The sequence below is a fragment of the Nicotiana tomentosiformis genome, chromosome 1 (assembly GCF_000390325.3).
Source record: "Nicotiana tomentosiformis chromosome 1, ASM39032v3, whole genome shotgun sequence".
Classification (NCBI taxonomy): Eukaryota; Viridiplantae; Streptophyta; class Magnoliopsida; order Solanales; family Solanaceae; genus Nicotiana; species Nicotiana tomentosiformis.
In genome coordinates this window covers 55,153,354-55,179,476 of record NC_090812.1, presented here as the reverse complement: position 1 = coordinate 55,179,476, position 26,123 = coordinate 55,153,354, and the positions used below count along the sequence as shown (strand labels likewise).

The 26,123-nt window shown below is 40.3% G+C and overlaps 1 protein-coding gene across 1 annotated transcript; it reads right to left on the bottom strand.

Moving 5' to 3' along the window:
• Window positions 1-22,326: 22,326 nt before the first annotated feature.
• Window positions 22,327-25,705, bottom strand: LOC104117245 (uncharacterized). The gene is made up of 7 exons (XM_009628272.4): window positions 25,567-25,705; window positions 25,158-25,391; window positions 24,793-24,887; window positions 24,598-24,678; window positions 24,290-24,365; window positions 24,114-24,206; window positions 22,327-22,730 (listed from the first exon to the last, which is right to left on the bottom strand). The coding sequence occupies exons 2-7, from the start codon at window positions 25,384-25,386 to the stop codon at window positions 22,567-22,569; spliced, it is 738 nt and encodes a 245-aa protein (XP_009626567.1). The 5' UTR covers window positions 25,387-25,391; window positions 25,567-25,705; the 3' UTR covers window positions 22,327-22,566.
• Between the last annotated feature and the right edge of the window lie 418 nt (window positions 25,706-26,123).

The window sequence follows — 26,123 nt, the reverse complement described above, 5'->3', positions numbered from 1 at the left end:
TAAAACATAAGAATGAGTTGAATGGTCTAGCATGTAAAACTATTTGGCGATTTGAGTTGTTGGAGGCTTGTAGCCAACTTATGAGTCATATATGGATGTTGATCAATATCTTAGGCCATATTCTGATATAATTAGAATATCTAATTGTAGATATCAACTTGTTGGTGATGTTGAGCATTTTAATCAACATTGAAATGATGGAGGAGGATTGAGAGCTTGTGAATGTTAATAAAGCGAAAGCGAGGTAAGTTGATTAAAACTTACTCTTCTTGAGGAACTTTCTCTAAAAGCATGTTTCGAATTAATACTTAAGTTGCTTGCAAATGTGCTTTCGTACTTGTGGGGACAAACAAGTACGGATGTCTAAATGTATTAAAGTATTATGTTGCATATGTAGTGTCATGCTTCATTATAAAATTTATTTTAAATCTTGTTGGCAAAATGACACTCAAGTTAAATATTATAAGTTTTTATCAAAACTTACGTATTGACAAGAGTATACATATTTGAATGCTAAAGATAAGATTTCATGGAAAGTATTTCTTTTAAAAATTGATGAACATAATAGCACTTGTGGTATCTTTTAAAGATTGATGTTAAATTGCTAAAGGCTTTAGCATGTAAACTGTCATTTATTTAATTTTTATTCAAATGATTTAGATTTTTCTATAAATGATATGAGTTGATAAAAATAGATCATTTGAAGCTACTATGCTATGAATCTATTTTTGAAATATCAAATGTTTTGGGAGTTACTTGTGTTCATCGAGATTGACTTCGGATATATTGTGTTTGTTGTAATGAAACTACACATGCCGGTGTAGGTGTAGATGGACACTTTGTGGTATAGACTACGCCAGAGTGCTCTCCCTCGAGAGAGTACTATTTTGTGTTAGCATGGCTGAGTTGATTCGTACGGCACTACGATGAGACGACCTGAACAAGTAGGGTATATGATACTTGCTGCCAGGTACATAACCTAGTTAACCTCCTTATGTCGGTGATGGTATAGTACTCCCAGTGAAAGGTAAGGATGATTTTCTTATGTTTAGGCCTAAGGAGCCGAAAGTGATTTCGATGACTTAAAGCAAATGGAATAATTTTGTATGATTTTATCCAAAATCTTGGATTGATGTAAATGTTTTAAAAGTTTATATTGTGGGTTATATTTCACTTGGTAGTTATTTAAAATAACAAGGGTCATGAATTGATAAAATTTCTTATCATTTTATATCAAATATTGGTGCATTATTTTTATAAAGTTTGTCCGAAGAACTTAAGTTAGAGAGAGTTTATGACACTTATTGAGTACCACTGTGGTGTACTCAGCCCTTAGCCCTCCCCCCCTCCAGGGCACTGCGTACTTTACATATTTCAGGATGATGTATGATATGTGACATGCGGTCACACTAGGATGACTCTCTTTCCGAGGTATTATGAAGCACCTCTTTTATTTCGTGGTAACTATCATGTTCTTTCTTATTTTATTTTGTTGGAATTTCTACAACCGTTGGTTCTATTCTTGGTATAAAGGCTCTATAGATAGTTGTGAAAGGTTGTAGTAACGGGGTTGTACACGACATACATGAAAGTATATTTATTTTACTTAGCCTCATTGTTATTATCATGAAAGACGTCATGTGTGATTTTGAATTGGAAAATATTTTATCATTTAATTTGAAAATGTATATGATTTTCAAGGAGCTTTTGCAGTTAAATTGGTTTTCATGCATATAATTTGGGTGCATCACATGATTTGGTTCGCTCGGGTCGGGTAGTGTGCCCGGTGCAGGTCACGTAGTTTTGGGTCATGACATGTCGACCCTGGGCGACCTCGATGAGCGGACTCTATTAGTTATGGTCGAGAAGTTTAGATGAGCATGTCGAGTAGTAGCATTTCAGACAGGGTGGAAACGTGGCCTTCCGTGAGCCGCAACCCAGAGTCACGTCGTTTCAGAGTGACGTCATGTCAACACACATCATTATTATGTATTTTCCCAATACCTTGCATTATTTCACGTGCCTCTACCGCTTCGATTCCTGAGCTGGGTAACGACAGTTTGCTTTCTCGATATTGATGCCTGAACTCTTATAAATAGGGATACAAAATTCTTTGCCTTACTCTTTGCAATCTAAATATTGGACCTTCATACCTTCTTCTTCCTTCCTCGTTAAGAATCCTTGCTCTTTTTATCTTACTTCCACAGTCTTACTTTCACTGATTCCGGTGGCTCCTTCTACTCTTGATTCTTCTGTGTTTACACCGCCTTTATTCAGAAACAAAGATGGTTAACGCATCTTTCAGTTCTGGGGAGGGGGGTACCTGACCCTGTTCCCTTGGCAGTGCGCATGCCCCCCACCCCCCATGACGATGAGGTTGCCATTGTTGCGAAGGATGAAAGCTTTCTTATGGTGGAGAAAACAATTCCCTATAATGAGAAGGCCAAACCTGACTTTTCAAAACCGCTCGATGACGACCCTGAGGCCACGAAATCGGTAATGGACGCGGTTGCCCTTGCTATTTCAGGGCGAAGTTCAAAATTCCGGCCCACATCGATCTGGTCCCGTCTGGTCGTGACGTGGTACAAATTCATCACCCTGGATACTGCACATTCTACGCGTATCCATTCTATGTGGGCTACACATTTCCCCTTCTCCCATTGGCGGAGGAATTTTGCCACTACTATGGCGTCTGCCCCAGCCCAACTTTCACCTTACGTCTACAAACTCATCCGCATGTTGACGAAGTATGCGGAATTGGCGAGTTTACCCGTTTTGAATCTTTATTGTCATGGCCTTCTGGTCGTTTGCTTCTTATATTGTTTTGTGGGGATCGACCTCTTAATCTTCCTTTTCTTCTCTTTTGTTTTTAGCCCGGGGATTCTCGAGGAGGTCGAACGCCCCTACTCCTGTGTTTCTCCAGATGAACACTACAACAGGGTCCGCCCCTGATATGACTGTGGCCAAGCTTGCCCGGCCATCCACTTCTATTCGGCCTCCAATTTCAGCTAGATCGGCTCGATCGTCGGCGGCTTCAATACCAAAGACTCCTGCCTCTCCCTTACTTTATTTAATAGACGAAGAGTCTTCACCGAGCGATGAGGATTTGATCCCTCGTAAAAGGAGGTCAGTGGACGTCGGCGATGAGACAATCCGTGCCATAGATTCTACAAGGAACAAACGCGAGCTGGCCTCCGTTGTGCCTGAAGACGGTGCAAATTTTCCATTTGAGGTCCTGCCATCAGCGAAAGCCGTAGAGAGCGTGCCCCTTCTTGATGCCAACGTCAGAACTGGTGTAGTGTCCGTAGAGGTTCTGGGTACTGTGCGACAAGATGTGCCATCATCCTCACGGCCCGTTGATGTTCCCACCTCATTTACCGATGAGAGAGGTAAAAGGTTGCTGAGGATGGTTATGAGACGGGCTCCGATATGGACCCTGAAGAGGTTAGGATGATGGGAGAAGGACTCACCCGGCTCGAGGTGAGATTGGAGGGAACCATTCGGACCATTGCGATCCCTCTGGACCAGGATCTGCTAGTTGATACGGAAGAAGTGGTCTCTTCTCTTGGTCCCCTCTGTTCTGACGTGGAGGGTAAGACCCTTGAGAAACTGAAGGATTCCACATTGTCGAGGAGCATAGCCGGCCTTGCTCTTAGGGTAAGTTGGGTATTTCATTTGTATATTCGTTCATGTCGAATCCGATTTTATTCTTACTCGCTCTAGTTTTCTTTTCAGACCGTGATCTTGGAGATCGAAATCTCCCGCCGAGAGGAGAGGCGGATGGCTATTTTCCAAAAGATGGAGCAAAAATATCGCTAGTATCGTGATAATCACCGCGAGCTTTGCAGGCGGCTTGGTGGGAGCAGCAACTTTCAGGCTCTCTGAGATGAGCTAAAGGAGAAGGATGACGAATTGGTGAAGGTAATCGAAAATTGCAGTGAGCTCGAGGGGGCGTTGAGGGACAAGGAAGAGGAGCTCGAGGTGAGCAGGGGAATCGAGGCCCAATGTGCTGACCTTCAAGCCTAAATAAGCTCGCTGCGGGCCGAACTCGAAGAAAGTCTAATCAAGGTGGATGCTCTGGGTGGTGATCTCGCCGAGAGGATAGCGGACTTAGAGAAGTCGAAATCGGATCGGTTGGCGGCTTTGAGGTAAGTAGAGGCTTCGAAGGCCGTAATTCGTGTTCTTCATTCAGAGCGGGCGAGTGATTTAGAGATGGCGAGGTTCAGAAGGGATCGACTCGATGAGCGTATAGGGGAGTTGGAGAAAGAAAATTTGGGCTTTAATGAATGATTATCGCCCTTGAAGCCGAGAAGTCCCAGTTGCTGGCTCAACCGTCCTCTTCTCGCGCTTCTGCCTTTCCTGACATTCTGTGAGATATGTATGAGATCTGGATCCACGTCGAGGCCCAACAATATATATTTAGGGACTTGATGGCGGCGGGAAAAGTTTCTGAGGCCGACTTCGAGGATGCTCGCGCTAAGGCAGGCTCAGCTCGGACTGCTTGTGGCTATGATCCCGCTACGCCGGAGGCTGGTGATGGCGAGGAGGACATATGCATGGACGGTATAGAATAAGATGTCTGGTATGAGGATGAGTATTCTGAAGGCAGTGGAGATGGTACTGGCGTAGAGGCGGGTGGAGATGACCTAGGCAGTCAGATAGATGACGTTGCTGGGTTAGGTGGCGAGTAGTTATTATTCTTTCTTTTTGCTTGTAAGTTTTGTACATATTTTTGCGGGCATCTTTTCTTGCCTTTGTAAAGAATATATTTTATGAAATGCCATTTTCGTTGTTCGTACTTGACTCTTTTCCTTCTGTTCGGGCTTGTATGCCTCTTTCTTTTGTTTTGCCGTTTGGTTGCTTTAGTCGTAAGAACTCGGTTTATGTGTGTTGAACGTGGTTGAAACAAAACTAAGTTTCGGTCTCGGCCGGGGGGCGGTATGTGTTAATTCGAACGAGGTCGAATGTAACCTATACTTTAGTTAATTTGAAATGAGGTCGAATGTAACTTAGTTAATCCAAACGAGGTCGAATGTAACCTATATTAAGTTAATTCAAACAAGTTCGTGTGAGTTAATTCGAGTGTGATCGAATGTAACTTTTATTTAATTGTGGCCGGGGGCCGAGCGGGTGTTGATTCAAACGAGGTCGAATGTAACCCGTACTTAATTAATTAGAGCAAGGTCGAATGTGAGTTAATTCGAGCAAGGTCGAATGTAACTTACTTAATTGTGGCCGGGGGCCGAGTGGGTGTTGATTCGAATGAGGTCGAATGTAACCCGTACTTAGTTAATTCGAGCAAGGTCGAATGTGAGTTAATTCGAGCAAGGTCGAATGTAACTTACTTAGTTGTGGCCGGGGGCCGAGTGGGTGTTGATTCGAACGAGGTCGATTGTAACCCGTACTTAATTATGGCCGGGGGCCGAGTAGATATTGAGGCAATGTTGCTCTGGCGAAAGTATGGGCGAACTTCATACATTTGTGTGTTGCTCATATACTTGGAGAAATTTACATGTTTTCCGGGCTGGCATTCCAATCCAAGTCTATCTAATCCCTTTATTGGGCTACATGGAGACGTGTTGATAGGTTGGGCAATGAATTGGCCGTCCGGTGCCTTCTTCCATTCGTTTTTCAACTTGAAGTGTCCCCCTTGTCGCCTCGTTAAAAACCTCCTTGAGAAAACCCAACTGGGACAAAACTCAAGTAAGGGCAAAAAGAGTACCACTTGGAGAACGCTTTTTCTTAAAAGTTGAAGTACTTAAGGTGTGTGATGTCCAGTTGTTTGGTAGTAGTTTTCCTTTCATTGTTTCTAGTTGGAAAGACTCTTTGTTTGTTGTTGCCTAGATTTTGTATGGACGGTCCCAATTTGTTCCCAGTTTGCATTCCCGCGTGGCTTTGCTTAGTTGTGTTTTGGCTTTGAGCACGTAGTCCCCGACTTTGAGTGGTCTGATCTTGGCCTTTTTAATATAATATCATTCTACCTGTTGTTTTTGGCCGATCATCCTTATGTAGGCCATATCTCTCCGTTCTTCGGCTTCGTCGAGCTCTTGCCTTCTGCTTTCATTATTCCTCGGCCCACTCTCATGGGAATATCTCAAACTGGGCTCTCCGACTGGTATTACCGCATCAGTCCCATAGACTAATGAATAGGGCGTCTCTCTTGTGCTCATCTTCGGCGTCATACGATAGGCCCAAAGTACTTCTGGTAATAACTCCGGCCATAACCCTTTGGCGTCCTCAAGCTTTTTCTTCATGATGTTCAGTATTTATTTATTGAAGGATTCCGCTTGCCCGTTGCCCGCGAGATGGTACGGTGTTGAGAGTATTTTTTTGATATGCCACTTCTCAAAAATTTCGGCGACCTTTTTTCCAGTAAATTGGGGTCCGTTGTCGCAACTGATCTCTTTGGGGAGGCCGAAGCGGCACACGATGTTTTCCATATAAAGGTGATCACTTCTTGTTCGCGTATCTGGGCGAATGCTCCTGCTTCTACCCATTTAGAAAAATAGTCGGTTAAAATCAAAAGAAATCGTATATTACCTCGCCCCGCAGGGAGGATGCCAACGATGTCCATTCCCCATTTGATGAACGGCCAAGGAGAAGTGACCGAGTGGAGGTGCTCACCCGCTTGATGGATCATTGGATTTTTGGCATTGCTCGCATTTTTTTCACGAAGTCCGCGGCCTCTTTTTTCATAGTGGGCCAGTAGTAACCTGCCCGTATGAGACATCTAACCAGAGCTCAATTGCCGGAATGAGCTCTGTAGTGGCCTTCGTGGACTTCTTCTAGGACGCGCCACGTTTGATTCGAGCCTAAGCATTTCACCAGGGGGGCGCCATACGTCCTCGTGTATAGGTTGTAATGAATGATATTGTACCTGGCTGCTTTCATCCGAAGCTTCTTAGCTTCCTTTTTATCATCTGGGAGTACGCAATCCTGCAAGTATGTAACAATACTGTTATGCCAGTCCCAAGTTAGATTTATGGTCCTTACCTCGATTTGATCTATTAATGAATGGAAGAGGGTGACCACGTTTCTTTCTCTGGTTATGCTTTTAGTGGTTGCTGCTAATTTGGCGAGGCCGTCTACTTCGATATTTTGTGCTCGAGGAATCTGGTCGAGCTAGCATTTGCTGAACTCAGGCAGTAGTTTGCAGATCTCGGCCTGGTATTTTTGTAACCTTTGCTCTTTGATCTAGAAAGTACCCTGCGACTTGGTTGATGATGAGTTGAGATTCACAGCGTAGTATGACCCGTCTCGCCACGTACTTGAGTGCTAGCCTTAATCCTGCAATCACGGCGTCGTACTCGGCCTCATTGTTAGTCATGTTCGGGCACCTTATGGACTGGCGAATCACTTCGCCTGTTGGGATTTCGAGTACAAGTCCCAGTATGGACCCTGACGCATTAGAAGCGTCGTCGGTGTACAAAATCCATAGATCTTGTGTTTGTGGAGAAGCGCAGGCCACTTCTTTTTCGACTTCGGGCATTATTTTTGCGCTGAAGTCGGTGAGGACTTGTGATTTTATCGCCGTTCGCGGTTGATATGTGATATCATGCTCACTTAATTCTATGGCCCATTTGGCTAACCTTCATGATAGCTTGAGATTATGCAAGATACTTCTCAAGGGGAAAGTTGTGACTACCTAGATGGGGTGACACTGGAAGTAAGGTCTAAACTTTCGTGAAGCTACGACCAAGGCCAAGGCCAATTTTTCGAGGTGGGGACACCTCGTCTCGGCGTCGACTAAGGTTTTGTTAATGTAATAGATGGGAGATTGCGTACCTTTATCTTCTCGGACTAGGACTGCACTCATCGCCACTTCAGATACGGCGAGGTAGACGAGGAGGCGCTCCCCAGGCTCCGCTTTGGAAAGCAACGACGGTGATGACAGGTAAGACTTTAACTTTTTCAAGGCTTGGGCGCACTCGGAAGTCCACTGGATGTCGTTCTCCTTTCTGAGTACGCCAAAAAACTTGTGGCGTCTATCGGATGATCACGAAATGAATCTTGATAGGGCGGCGATACGGCCAGTTAGCCTCTGAACCTATTTTTTGGTGGTTAAGTGCTCTGGTATTCTTTCTATGGTTTTGATTTGGTCGGGGTTGACTTCGATACCTCGCTGTGATACTAGGAAACCCAAGAATTTTCCTGAGGTCACGCCGAATGCATATTTTTCAAGATTTAGTTTCATCCCGTATCGCCTGAGTATATCGAAGGCTTCTTTCAAGTGGCCGATGTGATCTTCTTTCCTTTTGTACTTGACCAGCATATCGTCTATGTATACTTCCATAGTCTTACCGAGTTGATCTTTGAACATTTTGGTCACCAACCTTTGATATGTCACCCCTGCATTTTTCAGTCCGAAAGGCATAAATTTGTAGCAGTACGTCCCTTGATGGGTGATGAAGGTGGTCTTCTCCTGATCCTCCTCTTCCATGAGGATCTGATTGTAGCCTGAGAATGCGTCTAAGAAGCTTAGCAATTCATGCCCGGACGTTGCGTCAATGAGCTGGTCGATATGGGGTAATGGGAATGAATATTTGGGGCATGCTTTATTCAAATCTGTAAAGTCTATGCACATTCGCCACTTCCCATTTTTTTTTTCACCATGACCACATTGGCGACCCATTGGGGGTATTTTGACTCCCTGATGGAGCCATTTTCTAGTAATTTTTCGACCTCTTCACGAACTGCATCGTTTATTATGGAATTGAACTTCTGCCTAACCTGCCTCACCGGGGGTGGAATGGGTAGACGTTCAACTTGTGTGTGGCGATCTCCTTCAGGATACCTAACTTATCTGCATGGGAAAAAGCAAACGAGTCTGTGTTAGCAGTTAAGAATTGACAAAATTTACCTGGTTCTTGAAGCTTGCAAACGATGTAGGCTTTCTTATTGCGGTCGTTGTCATCAAGTTGAACGGGGTCGAGATCTTCTATGGTTGATCCAGCGACCTCTACTATTTCGGGATCTTTGATGACGTCCTCTCTTTCGTCACAGCTTGACCTCGATCCTGTTAATTGCTATGCCTCTTTTGTTTTGCCCTTTATTTGTTGGGTGGTCGAACAATCCAAGGCGATATGGTAGCATTCTCTAGATGTGCGTTGTTCTCCTCGTATGATGAATATTCCCCATGGGTTTAGAAATTTGATAGCTTCGTACAAGCTGGAGGGGATGACTATCATGGCATGTATCTAAGGTATGCCTATTTATGGCGTTGTATGCCGTATCCTGGTCCATGATGTGGAATGTGGTTTCCAGATGACGCCGCCGACCAAGACGGGGAGTGTGATTTCTCTAGACGTTCGTTCAACTGCATTGTTAAATCATGTTAGCGTGATGCAGCGCGACACTATTCCATCATCGAGTTTCATTTGTGCAAGTACTCGAGGGTGGATAATGCGCACGTCGCTCCCATCGTCCACCATAATGTGTCTTATATATGTATCTAATATTCGTAAAGTGATAACAAGGTCATCATAATGAGGGAAAACCAAACCGTGGGTGTCTGACTTATTGAAGATGACACTTTCTTTGAGTTCGTCATACCGTTCGTGAGTGATCGACTGTTTGAGCTTGTGGGTTGTGGTGAACTTTACGCTGTTGATCGAAGCATCGTCGCCACCTCCGATGATCATTTGAATGGTGCGTGTTGGTGAGGGTGGTTTCAGCGGTCCCTGGTGCCGTTCACGTCCTAGGGAAAAGTTGGTCTTTCCCCGGTCGCTCAACAATTCTTTGAGGTGTCCTTGGTGAAGCATGTTTATGACCTCCTGCCTTAGGGCGATGCAATCCTCAGTTTTGTGACCTCGCTCTTGGTGGAACTCGCAAAGGGCATTTGACTTTCTGGTGCTTGGGTCTGACCTCATCTTTTGTGGCCACTTTACTTTTGGTCTGAGCTTCTCTAATGCGTAGACTGTTTCTGAGGGTGACACACAAAAATTGTGAGCGGATAATAAAGGGGGCATTCCTCTCTCGTTCCAGTGAGTCCCTGTCCTTGGTCTAGATGGGCCCTTTTTCGTGGCGGGAGGAGGGCATGATGGCGCTTCTGATGTGGGACTGATGCCTTTCTCGGTTGGGTCGTAGAGCTGCAAAGTCCCTCCTGGCATCATTTCTTCGATTCTTCCTGGATTCGGCCTACACCGAGGTAAACCGATGAGTTGGCCCATTCAGGTCATCTTCGTCTGCACAGACCTCAGCACAGTTGGCGTTGTGTATTTCATCCCAAATTGTTGAAGGATATTTCATAAGCCGACTTAATAATTTTCTGGTCGCCCTTGAGCCATTCCTGTTCAGCCCGTTTTGGAAAGCTGCTATAACTATTCCTTCCGATACATTCGGTAAGGTCATCCTTACTCGGTTGAATTGAGCAAGGAAGTCCCTCAATCACTCTTCGGGCGATTGTTTGATGGCAAATATATCGTTCACTCTTGCCTTCGCCTTTTTTGCCTCAGCATGGGCCGTTACGAACTCGTCGGCCATCTCTTCGAACATTTCGATGGAACACGCGGGTAGTTGTGAATACAAAGTTAATGCCCCTTCGATGAGGGTCTCGCCGAACTTTTTCAACAAGATGGAGGATACTTTGGCGAGATCATTGACCTTTACCGTAGTGACATAGTGAGTCACATGATCTTCGGGGTCGGTCGTACCATCTTATATTTTCAGATAAGGTGGCATCTTGAAGGTCTTGGGTATGGCATGTAGGGCGGCTTCATCACTGTAGGGTTGCTCAACGAACCAACCAGCATCTCTTTTTGGCAAGAGTTTGACTCTTTCTTGGTGCTCTCTTATTTGGTCCCGAAGCATTTTGTTCTCATTTTCTATTTCTTCCTCTCATTTGGTCCCGAAGATTAATATAATTTATTTTATTGTTAATTAATACTAAAATATTGATTTCTTAATATGTATAAAAATAACCGAACAATCGATTAAAGTGGAACGGAAGGAGTAATATTTTACAAGCTTTTACGTAATTTTTAACTATGAATAGTATGAATTACGGAATTAAACTGTTTTCTCAATCATTATAATTTATTTTTTAAAAATATTTATAAGTACGGTCCACATGGCCGACCAACAAAGAATAAATGGGGGTCCACATGGCAGTTTCTTTTTTGTGATTGTTCTTCTAATGAAACATGACTGCCAGGCAAAGTTAACTTCCAAAAATTCAAAATCAGATAAAGTTTGAAATTTGTGAACAATTTATTGAGTTTTACAAAAATAATAAAGAGGTAATCATAGGACACAAAAAGACCTGTGCCACTGGATTTGAGTTAGGTGAAGGATGGATAGCGCATATCATTGATGCTCTATGCATTGATAACTGTAAATACTAAAGGTGACAGGGGACGGGCCGGTCCGGTCCGGTCCGGTCCGGATTGCTGAAAAATGTGATCGGCCGGTCACCAATCTTGGTCAGTACAGATTTTTTCTAACCGGTTTTACCGGGTCCGGGCCCATTCGATGATTTAATGAACCGGAACGGTTACGGGCCAAAGGGGCCGGGCAGGGCCGGGCCTGGTTTTTGTAATTTTTTTTTGTATTTTGTATTTTGTATAACTATTATAATTTATATTAAAATAAAGTAAAAATATAAAACCAAAAAATAATCTTATAAAAAAAGTGTTTGAATAAAGGATGCAAAGGCTTTAAAATCCTTATATTTGTATATTTCATTAAGAATTTAAGATAATAGAATACAATGAAGATGGAAAAAAATTGCACTTATAATTTGCAAGTTCTTTTTTTATTTCAAACTTGCAAATTAAAGTTTACATTTAACAACAACTAAATTAATGAAAACAGAGTAAATTTAAAGTTTAATTATTAAATATAAATCCAGAACTTCAAATGTTTTGCATTGCCTTAGTAAGTTCTTCATAATCAATATGAACTTCTTGGCCATCTTCTGGAGTGTTAAATTCAGATGGGTGACCATGTATTAATATATCTCCAAGTTCCTCGTCTTGTGGTTTATCAATATTTTCACGTCCCCGATTTCTTCGTTCCGATATAATCCAATCTTTGAAACATACTAAAACTTTCAAAGCATTGCTTCCCAATGAGTGACATGTGTCTCCTAGTTGTTGTCTTGCTTGATTAAATGCACTCTCTGATGCAACAGTTGAAATTAGCACATTCAGCACGTCCCGAGCCATAGCGGAAAGAACATAAAATTGCTTTTCATTCTCATGCCACCATCCCAACGATGAAAATTCCTTTGTGCGAGGCTCTGATTGCTTTTTCAAGTAGAATTGAAGTTCATCAATGTTCCTGCTACTGGTTTGAGTGGAAGAAAATGTAGCCCAAATTTTATAACCATCAAGGCCTTCATCTTCATCCATAGTAGCAGATGCAGTAGAAGCAGTACAATGCATAGTGGGATTAACATTGCCTACATTAATAGCAGCGACATCAATTATAGTTGCATAATAATTATATAATTGTTGTAAATAATCATTTAGCTTGTTTATACAATAATATATATCTGGAATTTCAGTTGGTCCAATCTCCATATAATTATATAAAGCATTGATTAATTGGTGACAATTAGACATCTTTATAGAAGGATTTAAAACAACACCAATTAAGTAAATCGGAGGAATTGGAAAGAAATATTTTTTGAATTCCTCAATAAATTCAACACTTGATGATTTTCGCAACTCCAATGTTACCACGAAGAAACGTCAATTGTTCAAAGTTCAAAGTTCAAACTTCAAATAATACGATAAATTAAATTCCAAAAAAAAGGAGAGCCAAATAGTTGATTGTAATTTAGGTGAAGAATGAGAGAATGACAATTGAGAATTTGAGTTTGAGAAATGAGAGATGAGTGAATAAATGAAGAGAGGGGAGTGTATTTATAGTTTTTCAAAGGGCTAAATTAGTAATTACTAAAAGTATTATTTTTTAAAAAACATTACCCAAAAAGGGCTATTCTTGCAAAATATCCGTTGGAAAACGGTCAAATTGGAAGCTGACCGTTGGCAACGGTCAAATGAATTTAAAATAATAATAATCAGAAAATAGTCGTTGAACCGGTCCGGTTAGTCAGTTCAACAGTAATTTTTCTTCACCGATTTTGACCGATCCGATTAACCGGTAAGGAAAATGTATACGTCCCAACCCCTTACCCCCCAAACCCAACCGGTCTTGACCGGTCCGGAACCGGGTCAACCCAGCCCGTTAAATAAGTATAGTAAATATGAGCTTTTGCATCTATACCCGGTTTTGGGGTCACAATTGAACATATACTCACTTTGCAAAAAAGTTTGCAAGCGTAACCACTTTACGATCTACTTCAGACTTATCGGGTCTGAAGTTAAAAAAATTTAGTCTGAAATAAAAAAATTATACTTCAAATGCATTTAAGGCCAAATATGTTTGAAGTGCAACCAATGGTTTCATGCACTTAAGGCTAATAAGTATGAAGTGAAAAATTGCACTTGAGATGCACTTAAGGTCAATAAGTCTGAAGTGAAAAATTGCACTTTAGATGCATTTAAGGTCAAAAAGTCTGAAGTGCAACAAACGCTTTCATTCACTTAATGTCAAAAAGTCTGAAGTGAAAATTTGCACTTCAGATGCACTTAAGGCCAAAAAATCTGAAGTGCAACAAACGTTTTCATTCACTTAAGGCCAATAAGTCTGAAGTGAAAATTTGAACTTTATATGCACTTAAGACCAATTAGGTCTGAAATGTAACCAATGGTTTCTTTCATACACTTAAGGCCAATAAGTCTTAAGTGAAAAATTGCACTTCAGATGCACTTTAGGCCAAAAGATCTGAAGTGCAACAAACGTTTTGTTATACTTAAGGCCAATAAGTCTGAAGTGAAAATTTGCACTTCAAATGCACTTAAGGCCAAAAGGTCTGAAGTACAACAAATATTTTGCTACACTTAAGGCCAATAAGTCTGAAGTGAAAAATTACACTTCAGATGCGCTTAAGGCCAAAAGGTGTGAAGTGCAACAAACGTTTTGCTACAGTTAAGGCCAATAAGTTTGAAGTGAAAAATTACACTTCAGATGCACTTAAGACCAAAAGGTCTGAAGTGCAACCAACATTTTTATGCACTTAAGGCCAAATAGGCCTAAAGTGCAAATTGCCTAGAAACAGAAATTTGTTCTTCGATTTATAACAATCCAATATACAATTTAATACCTTAATCTACTCCAAATGAGCTCAAATTTGAAACATAACCTCCAAATATCATCAGGAACAAACCTCAATCATTAATTTGTCAGAACAACAATAAATGTAATGAATCCATTTTGCAATTAAGAAAAATAAGAAGAAGAAAATCTAAGCAATAGTAAAAAATAAAGCGTCATAACAGCTCACCATTATAAAACATCATAAACTACATTAAAATATGTTCACAACCACCATATGAAATCATTGTCACCCGAAGAAGGAGGAGGTGGAGGAGGAGGAGGAGGATGAGAAAGAGGTCTGAAATTGTTTAAAAAGTGGATACAAATTAAAACTTTTTTAAAAAGTGGGTATAGGTTAAATGGGGCGACCAAATAGAGCGCCCCGTGCAATTTTTACTAGTAAATACTGAGTATAGCGCATATATTACATGCGCTATACCTTAACGGACAAACGTGTCGCTAAGGTATAGCGCGATAATTTACCGCGCTATATATAAAATGGTAGTCAGTTGTTTTTCACCTATTTTCGTCGTTTGAGTCCAAAAAGACCACAATTTGGTTCTAGACTTGTGTACATAGGTCCGGTTGGTTCGGATTTTTTAATTACCAAACCAAACCAATGGTGTCGGATTTTTAAATTTATAAACCAAATCAAACCAATAAAGTCGGATTTTTCGATTTTTTTCGGATTTTTTTCCGGTAAAATCTTAATAGCACAAAATATGTAACTTGTGCTCCAAATATTTATTTTAGTCCTAGTAGGTTAAAACTATATAATGTATTTTTCAAGAAAATAAAATAATATTATGAGATGAGTCATTAACATTGTACTAAAATATTAAATAACACATATAATAAAATCGCACAAAGAAAATATTATACTAATTAATACGCCATAATAAAATTAACATAATCTAAAAATATTATATAGGTCGTGCTAAAATAAGTACAACTAATAAGTACTATTAATTACACAACTAAGCATAAAAAAAGAAGATAAACTAGGTTATACATTTTCATTATAAATCAATGCAAAATTAAAAAATAGATATCCAATATTATTGTCATTCCTAGTGTTAAATTGAATTTCCTTTATTAGCAATAGTATTGATTTGAACTTTATTTGACTTACTATCTTTATGGGCTATAAAATTTATTGGACCATTCAAGAATGTTAAGTCCAAACTTTAAATAATACTTTTAAAGATAAAGTTATGAACAAATTTAAGAAATATTTATAAATTATATTACAATAAATATTTATATGCATAAAGTATTTTTTAAAAATTATATAAATGTAATGTCGGGTTGGTTTGGTTTCGGTTTGACTTTTTTTAGTTAAAATCAAACCAAACCAATTATGATTGAGTTTTTTTCTCAACACCAAATCACAATCGGATTTTTTTTCTTGATTTAACTCGAATTATCGAGTTGGTGCGATTTATTGATTTTCTTTGTACACCACTACTCATATTTTTAACTAATTCTTGAAGCTGTGATGTCTACGTTATTTTAGGCACAAATCTACATGCTTGGATCCTGCCATTCCATATTACTCCAAGCTCGAAAAGTATAAGTTCTAATTGAAACCCTAATTTGAAACTTTTAAAGTTAAATTTGCACCTAAACTTTACTTAAAATTCTTTTTATTTCAGTTTAATTATAATTTTTGAAAAAAGTGTTCCTAAAAAAAGTCTTCAACTTTTTGATGAAATTATTTCTAAACTAAATATCAAGAAAAAAAATATTTAAATTTTTGCAAAAATCGAAACATTTTTTCAATCTTGTCAGCTGGTCGAATAACTGTTTTCGCCAAAAGAAAATTGTAACATATTTGGCAAAAGATCGTTTTCAAATGTTTGAATCAAACCCCTCTTATATTTTTCTGAGTGCCATTTTTCTATTTTGACTTCTTTTCAAATTCGAGACTGCCATTCAGATAGTCCAATATATGTTATTCGATTATTAAGGGTCAAGCCAAGTGTCTCCGTGAAGGCTGAAACATCATTTTTTTTCTCTTATTATTTTTATGATATTCTAGATTAAGTAATTCAAAACTAATTCTTCGTTCAATTTAGTTTGGTAAAGACTGAAAATTAGGTTGAATTTCATAATATTCTGCTTTGACAAATCTGCTCTTATATCCAAGCTTAAAGTACCATATATGTGATATAAGCTATCTAATCTACATTAAGTGCATTAATAGGAGTATTATTATGGTATAGAATATAAAAATTAGAACACTTTCTATTATCCAATGAATTTGAAGAGTGGTTAGATGCATCTCCTCCATTGTCAAAGAGAAACCACAAAGAAACTTCCATGAATAATGTAATATTCGATCAATCACGTCGCACAGTACAAACTTCTATTTTTAATTTTGAGAGATTTAAATCTCCTTCAGACATAAACATCGATAAGTACAGCCACCCCTCTTTAGTTTTTCTTATTGTGTTTGCGTACGTCTTGCTGGTTATGCATGTTTCCTATGTAATTAAACTATTTTTTGGCTTTGCACTTGTAGTCCATGCTTATATTATCTGTTTTATTTATTTATCTTAGATTTCTACAGGATAAAATAAAAAAATATTTTAAAAAAAGGCAAAAGACGTGAAGAGGCAAGCGCAGATATGCAATTACCAACAATGCGTATAATTGAACAAACTTTAAAAGATAGTACATATTTATGGTAAGTTTGCACCAATTGGTTGATAATGTTGTTCTCACTGGTAACGTACATGAGATACCTGTTGTTAATGGTCAAATCTTGTCAAAAATTGGAGACAAGTTGTTTCACTGTGAGTTTGTGATAATGAAGAAAGTGGGAATTACTACTCTTAAAGATGATTGACGAAGTATTGGCTAAACTTCCTGCCTTAAACCTTGAGGACGAAAGTATTGGCATGAACGAAAATAGCCAAGAGACTACAGTCAATAACAACAGTGCACATGGAGTACTTAGAAAAAGCAACCAAGTTAAACCGCCAAATAGAAGACTAGCAAATAATGTGAAGGGCCTGGACTGAAAGGAATATGCATGTGAACTAGATACTCTTAAGAATGAGTGCATATCTACGGCATAGTAGAGATATAATAAGGCATAACCTAAGGGATAATAATATACAGGGTAAGCTATGGGTCAAAATTTGTCTTTAGAATATTTGAGCCAAGAGTTCCCAAGTCGTCGTTCGTCTAAATGGCCCAAGTGGCAGCGAAGTCTGTGGTCGAAGAGTCAACGAGAGTCATAGTCGAGCTGTCAACAATAGTTGAGGTCGAGATCGAGTACCGTTGACAGAGTTATAACGGCTAGTTTTCAAGATAGGATATTAAAGTGAATATTCTCTGCACTTGTACTATTAGGATTTTCTAGAAATATGTCCTATATAAATAGGAAAAAAAGATAATGATAGGGGACATGTGAAACTCATTTGTAAAAGCACACACTTTGACTTGAGAAAAAATATGTAATCTCATTTGCTAAGATACAAACATCACCTCGTTTATACTTTTCCACTCGATCCAAGAATAATTCGAACAATCAAGGGATTGACTATCACTCTCCTTTGTCCGAAAAAAGATCCACTCATTCCATCATTTATTGGGTGAATCATTTCTCCTACTTACTTAAATGTCATTTATTGCTATTCATCATAATTGAATGCTACATTATTACTCTTGATTTCTAGAACATATATTATATGGAATTGCCATTGTCCGACCAGATCCACATGATATTTATTGCTTCTTTAAAAACCTCATCTAAGGATATTATTGTTAACTAAGATTAACCCTTATTTACATAAATTTAATTATTTGAACCAAGATCTATATTTTTTGGTCAAACAATTTGGCACTGTCTGTGGGGACTTCTTAGTTAAATTTTTAGTTTCCTCTAGATCTACAATTGACGCAAACCACTGACGTATAAAAATCCCGAGATCTCCCCTTTTTGTGTATGCAAAACCCTACATGACAGGTAACCGAGAGGAAAGGACGAGGATAACAGGTGGCTTCCCAACCAACCTCTTAAACGTCATCAACGAAAGATGTGAAACGGTAGGTGAGGACACGACGCCTAGTGCGTCCCCTAGGCAAGAACAGTCACCGCCCCCACACTACAGCATAACAAAACCAAATGAGGAAAGGGCCTCTACGTCTACAGAGGAAGGGACACCCCCAGTTGTGAAAAAGCTCCTCGAAGCATGGCTAACCGACTCGCTGGCAAACATCCTTAACAAATCCGCTCCAGGCGCGACTGTAGAAGCCGCGAGAACTTGCGCGATACAACAAACAAACGAGCGGTGCAACCAACCCCTCCCTCCAATGACATGTATAACTTACAATGTTACTGATAGTGCAGGTGATAACACCCTCGCTGCTATTCTAAAAAGAATGGAAGAAATGGAGAATGAAAACAAGGCACTTCGAGACCAGATGAAAGAACACCAAGAACGGGTTTATAAGATACCAGGCGCTCCTAAGCTGCTTCCAAAGAAGGACGTCGGTAGGTTAATAAAGCAATCGAACAGCGATGACGCAACCCCGCATGCCATACCAATGACCTTCAAAATACCACCCTACCTCAGGATATACGACGGAACGACCAATCCTGAAGATCATGTGACTCACTACATCACCGCCGTGAAAGGCAACGACCTCGCCAAGGAACAAGTGTCCTCCATCCTGCTGAAGAAATTTGGAGAAATCCTCACAGGAGGGGCATTAACATGGTATTCGCAGCAACCAGTCCGATCCATAGACACTTTCGAATAAATGGCCGATAAGTTTGTAACAGCTCATACCGAAGCCAAGAAGGCCGAGGCAAGAGTAAACGACATATTTGCTATCAGGCAATCCTTGGGTGAGGGACTAAGGGCCTTCCTCGCCCGATTCAACTGAGTAAGGATGACTTTGCCAAACGTGTCCGACGGGATGGCAGTCGCAGCCTTCCAGAACGGGTTGAGCAGAGATGGTTCAAGAGCAACTAGAAAACTGTTGAGCCGATTGATGAAGTATCCTTCAACCACTTGGGACGAAATTCACAACGTTTTTTGTGCCAAGGTCCGAGCAAATGAGGACGACCTCAACGGGCCGACTCACCGACTAACCTCGGTAAAAGCTGAATCCAGGAAAGATCGAAGAGACAGCGCCAGAAGAGATCATCAAATTCCGCGACGCCTTTTCCTCTCTCGTTGGCCGGCAAAAAAGTTTTAGCAACTGGTCGGGAAGTTGACACCTCCTCTCGCCTCGAAGTATCGAGAACGTCAGCGACCGGCCCTTCTGCCTCTGTCACCGTAGAAAGAAGGGGCATATCTACGTCGGATTCCGCCAACCACGAAATCTTGGACCCCGACTCGATATCATCTCTGATGAGAATGGTTGTCGTCTCGCGTAGCGAAAAATCACCCTCCACTAAAACAACGGCCCGGGCGACCCCGTCGCCAACATCTACAGACCTCCTCTTACGAGGCACCAAATCCCCATCACCATGCAAAATCCCCTCGTCCTCATCGATAAGACGAAATACCTGAGGAGCCGAGGTTCCGCGGCCGAAGAGGGGATAGATTCAGAAGCAGTCGCCGTCGAAGAAGGGACCAATGCCCAAATAGAAGCAGTCGCAGTCGAAGGAGGGGCAGGAGCCGAGGACGTAGCGGCTTTCCTCTTTCGGAACGTGAGGGCGGGAGCTTTCGACCTACTCGAAGATCCCCTGGCCAAAGCTAGGAAAAACAGAGGGAAAGAGGAAGGTCATCAAAAGTAAACCAAAAGAAAAAAGAACTAAGGCACCGGTAATAGAGGGAACTTACTAGCCGAGGGGAGAGCGGGCCCAAACTTCTTGAAGAAACCGGACCACTCACAGATTCCTACGATGTGAGGGAGGAGCCGACCAACCCAGTCAGAAATGTTTTCGACCAAAGGAGGAGGTGAGGTCTTGGCTGCATGAGAAAAAGGCAAGAAGTCAAAGACCACGACCAAGCACGGGAGAAAAAACAGACACCTAAATACGAGGAAATTAGGTACTTACGATTGAAATTCCACGCCTCATGGAAACAGTCGACGTTAGCCACCACGTCATCGGTTCTAATGAAGAAAAAGTTGAACCAGATCTGGCGGTTAGCTTTGTCATCCATCTTCACCACCAGGCACTTGCCTCCTCGATGGCGAAGGTTCAACATCACCCCCCTATAAAAGCTGGGGGCGAACAGATATATTAAATGACGAAGAGTCAGCTCGACCTCGGCTAGCTCGGCAAATTTGGTAAGCATCCATATAACCTTATAAACGTATGGCGCAAGCTGGGCTGGACAAACGCCGTAATAGCGACAGAATTCCTCCACCAACGGAAGGAGAGGAAGAGAGTAGCCGACTTGGAAGGGATAGGCGTAAAAGGCGCAGCACCCAGGATGGTGGACCTGCATCGTATTCCACCCAGTCGGGATCAATTCGATGTGATCGGGAAGGCCGAACTTGGCCTTAAGCTCTCCCAATTCCTTCTCTGCCATCACTGATCGAAAGGCTCCAGGGTCAGGGTCAGGTGATTTGGAGAAATCAGATCTAGTATAAGGGTTGCGAGGAATTATCTCATCCACCAACGGGAAACTTCCGTCGATCACATCACTTCCCTCGCTAGACTCAGAAGACATGTTAGACATGTTTTGAAAAAAAAAATAAGAGAAGTATCGAGCGATGGAACAGAGAGGGGAGGTTTGAAGCAAGGAAAGAGCAAGAGTAATATAGGGTTTCGAAATAGCAAAAAATTCAAAACTTCAAAATCGCACCCAAATACCTCTATTTATAAGGATCTTGGCACTACGACCGAAAACGGTTCATCATTATTGGCACCAGAACCGAAGCGGTAGGATCAATCAGGGGTCACACGCGAAACGAAGCAACGCATCGGAATATGCGTCATAATGACGCATGACATCATCCTAATTCGTGGACAGTATAACTCCAACGAATCGACCGGGAAAATCGAAGCGTTTGAAATGAGCGGCCCTCGTAGGGATACGTTGCCAGTTCGCCATAATCACCACGACTTGCACAGCTTGCTCGATTGCTTCGACCACAACAAACAAAATCCACCCATCGCCCCGCCTAAAGCCGGCCTCAATAAGTGAATGGACTAACTGCATGGGTCAAAATTGTCTTTAGTATATTTGAGCCAAGATAGTATCACCACGACCTGCACAACTCACTCGATTGTTTCGACCACAACGAACAAATCCACTCATCGACCAAGCCTGAAGCCGGCCTCAATAAGCGGAGGGACTAACTGTATGAGTCAAAATTTGTCTTTAGAATATTTGAGCCAAGATAGTATTAAAGAAAGAGTTCTCAAGTCATCGTTCGTCTAAATGACCCAAGAGGCAGCGAAGTCTGTGGTCGAAGAGAGTCGTAATCGAGGTGTCAACAATGGTCGAGGTCGAGTACCGTTGACAGAGCTGTAACAGCTAGTTTTCAAGATAGGATATTAAAGAGAATATTCTAGTGAATATTCTCTGCACTTGTACTATTAGGGTTTTTTAGAAACATGTCTCATATAAATAGGGGAAAAGACAATAATAGAGGACATGTGAAACTTATTTGTAAAAGCACACATATCAGATCTTATTTGCTAAAATACAAACATCACCTTTTTACTAAGATTCTCGTTTATACTTTTTCACTCGATCCAAGAATAATTCAAACAATCAAGGGATTGGCTATCACTCTCCTTTGTCAGAAAGAAGATCCCCTTATTCCACCCTTTATTGGGTAAATCATTCCTCATATGTACTTAAATGCTATTTATTGTTGTTCATCATAATTGAATGCTACATTATTGCTCTTGGTTTCTAGAACATTTATTATATGTTATTGCCACTGTCTGACAAATCACACGATATTTATTGCTTCTTTAAAAACACCATCTAAGGATATTATTGTTAATTAAGATTAACCCTTATTAACATAAATTTAATTATTTGAACCAAAATCTATATTTTTGGAAGATCTAATCCTCAATCTTCCATCCAAGGAGGAGTAGGAATAGCATGTTGTTCCCGATTAATACAATAAAAAAACAGAGCTGGAGACTCCATGCGGAGGCCACTCTTACAAAACCACCTTATTAGGAAGCGCATAATTCTTGTCTAAAACCAAACCCAAAATCAAACGCAAACGTCAATTGAAGACTGACTTTGATTTCACAATCACACGCAGTATATTACTGACATATGCTCACTGGAAAGAGTCTGTTGAGTTCTAAACAAATTTAGTCGTTAACACAAAGCACACAGACACATGCTCAAAACGAGATGACAAGAGACACTACTAAGCTCCGATTACAGAAGGTTAAAACATGTAATTATATTGGTAGGATATACGAGGTACCATTATCTTCTACATCAAAAGAAGCCTCCTCTATTCCACTGGAACTCTTCTTTTGGCTCTCCTAGAAGAATCTTCCCCCGATACACCAGTTTGCTCCACCGGTCCTGCATTTCCATAGTACTCCAGAGCTGGAAGTGACCAACCATCCAAACCCCTCCAATTCGCAAACTCATCCCACAAGCTGCTAATGGACCCTACACGTTGAATAGACTGTCAAAACTACTTGTGCAAAATATCAGTGCAAAACTGCCTCTGGTTTATGAAAGAAGAGATTTAGCTCCTCCATCAACAGTAACATTCTTGTGTCCAACATTTTAACATATATTCTTGACTTCTGGGTCTAAAACCATACAGCACAAGCATAATACTCTTTACAGGATGCCCAGAAGTAAAACAAAATGTCCATGTTCAAATCCTATGACTATAGCAAACATGGGAATTATATAATTTTTGTAACTGCATTAAAGATCACAAGTGTTAGCAAATAAAATATCTTCATGACTTATCTTCGGATACTTTCTCGGGTGCACAGATTGCTCCATGCACCTTGTTAGTTACTGGATCAGTGAATTCATTTGATTCAAAACTTGGTTCAAGAAGCGCGTGCAAGACTGCAAGAGCGGAGAGCTTATATTCTCACACCACTTCAGCAATTACTAGTCAAGATTTCGTTTACTTCACATGAGTCCTCATTGGAGACCTATGCAGTTCAGTGTTTCACAGACACCAAACTTGAATAAGCAAGTAGGTGACATCAATCACACTCCTTCGTTGGATTATCTCTTTGGTAGAGAGCTTCTTAACTTGTGTCATCATTGAAACTAGAGTCAATGGGAAATAAAGCACAGAACCAATGCAAGCAAAGCTTACTGAGTTGTTACTTATCTTATACGCATCAACAGTACTCAGAAGCATCATGGAAGGTGACAAGCATGTCAGCCTTATTTCTGCTTCTTGATACTTAATTTGGATGTACAACAACGCAATCAAATATAACATAGTCCCTGACTAGAATATGCTAAGATGCAGCAATCTTCATATGTTAAAAACACTCTACCCATTGATGGAGCTGTTTTAGACATGAAAATGCAAAGCTTTAACCATAGGTATGTGTCAGTTTTTGTGCTAGAGATATTTGTGTTAAGTACTGATCTCAAGTGGCTTTGATCTATTACAGTTAGCAAAATGCTGTTATTCTACCTTATCAGAGTCCAATATATGGAGTAAGGCTCAGCCAATACAGCTAAGCCGCTGAACTGTGCATTCTCTGAAAGGTCATCCTAAACTGGCCCTAAATCACCTTCTTCAAAGAAGTTTATTTAGCTTCTGCTGAACTGTGCATAGAATATGAACTGCCTGTGCAGAGAAATATGATTAGCTACCTAGATAGCCCATCGGCTGCAACATCGTTCAGCACTCTCTCTGGTGAAATGCTGAACAATTAGGTTAACTTGAAAAACATGTTAACTGGACCGAAACAGCAAAAAGTAGTAATCTTTCAATCATTCTTGCATTCTCACGTGTCAAGTCAGGATATAAATGACGCGAACTCAAGGTGCCTTATTCAAGCAATCTACCTTGATTCTCCAGCAAGTTGAAACCCTTATCCCATCCAGGCAAATGCTTATCAGCATTGGCTTTCCAATTTTGTTCAAAGTCGCCAAGTTCATCTAAATGTAAATCAAATACCATTAGTTAGATCTACTGGAATTCAGAAGGCATGGCATCTATCATGTTGTTGAAATGAAAATACCTTCATTGAGGTTGTGCAAAGTCTGCAGTGTGCCCTCTCGTCCATCTGAACCATGCTTTTTTGTGACAGAATGGCCCTGCATAAAAGCTCACGGACATAATCAGGACAACAATGCAAGCTTTTACTCAATTTTAATTAACTCCCAAAGGATGACAAACGTGGCACTCAGTAAAATTCAGTGACCTGACTAACACCTACAGGAAGAATTTCAATCTCGAAAAAAGTTTACATCTGATAGAACCTAAAAAGTTAAAAAAGGACCTATGAACTGTGCCCCTCAACCATACATCTATTGACAAGAGAAATACCTTGTTGTGGATCCCTTTGGAAAAGGTATGTAGGGACTCACCAATTGTCTTATCGTCCTCTTTCATCTCTGCTAGAACCACCTATATACATAGAAGGAAAAAAAAAACATAAGTAGCAACTTAGTTTAAACAATGTAATAATCACGCAAGAATCAAGAACAACTACTTCTCTGATCCCAATAAGGTACTACTCACGCCATCAGGGCCAGCCATTCTGCCTTCCGAGCAAGTGTAGTACATCCCATTTAAACCACCATAAGCAACTCTGCGGTAGCTGAAACTATGGCTCCCTATAAAATAAAATCCACAAAATTCCTTGTTGACAAAAAGGTAGAAATATATGTTTAAACAATGATCAGTTAAGCCAATCGAACACTAAATTGTTATTCCACATTATATCACACATCAGATAATATGCGCGGCGGAATGCAGCATTAGTTATGACTTATGCCGCTTTTCCTTGTTCCACCAACCAAACATTATACTTATTTTATGGTGTGATTAATTATGCTATACAACTAACCAACCAAACAACCCCTAAGTTAAAAAAGAGGACTAACCGTCGAATTTTTTACTTGGTCTGTTGTTGTTAATAACCAAGTCTTTTCTTGGTTCAGAACTTTCCTGAGCATGATCACCATCACCTTCAGGATTTAGCTCTTCAATGGTGATTTGCTTCCGAGAGCCTTGTTGTCCATCATATGGGTCGTTCCACCCAAACAAACCACCAAATGGCTCAGTGAAAAATGGATCATTAAAAGGGTCTTTTCCCCCAAATAACTTCGCCATGCTCGCTGTTCAAGAAAAGAAAAACAAACAGAGAAGAAAACCCACGAAAGTTAAAAAAATATTTGCTCGATTACCACTTTCTGTATAAAATATCATAAAGTGAAATTTGAATAGTGGCAAACCCAGACAAAATATTATTACAATTTACACGTTAGAGGTAAGGCAGATGAAAGAATTCACCTTTGACAGAGAGAGGGAGAGAGCTTCTGAGTTCTGATACTTGCTTGCTTCTACTTGTCTGAATTCCCAAAATGTACACTTCTTTTATTTATGTATAGAAGTGAAGCTTCTCGAATTTGCTTTTTGCCAAACCACTTTCACATGTTGGTTAATTAACCGGGCCATACAAATTACTCATTCGTTTGTCTTCTGTTTTTCCTTTTGTTTTTTAGGTATAAATAAATAAATAAAAAGCACACACACTATGCTAATCTCTAATAGGTACCGTTTGGTTGAAGGGATAAAAATAATAATAAAAATAATAGGTACCGAAATTAGCAATCCTAAAATTAATTATACCACTGTTCTGATATTATTTATAATAGGTGCAACGTGGGATAAGTGAAAAAAAAAAAAAACTAACATATTGAACACCAATATTATGTAATAGCATGTTTGGTCAAATTTTTCCAAGGTCAAAAAAAAGTATTTTTTCTTCAAAGCTAAAGTGTTTGGCCAAACTTTTAGAAGAAAAAGAGTATTTTTGAGTAGAAGCAGAAGCAATTTTGGAGAAACAG

Bases quoted from the DNA above. Each gene is read 5' to 3' on its own strand.
- LOC104117245 (XM_009628272.4), bottom strand. From the start codon at position 25,386: ATGGCGAAGTTATTTGGGGGAAAAGACCCTTTTAATGATCCATTTTTC. The intron at 24,366-24,597 runs GTATTTCTCTTG...GCTTTTATGCAG, and splicing joins CCAAAGGGATCCACAACAAG to GGCCATTCTGTCACAAAAAA. The intron at 24,207-24,289 runs GTATTTTCATTT...ATTTACATTTAG, and splicing joins TTTGCACAACCTCAATGAAG to ATGAACTTGGCGACTTTGAA.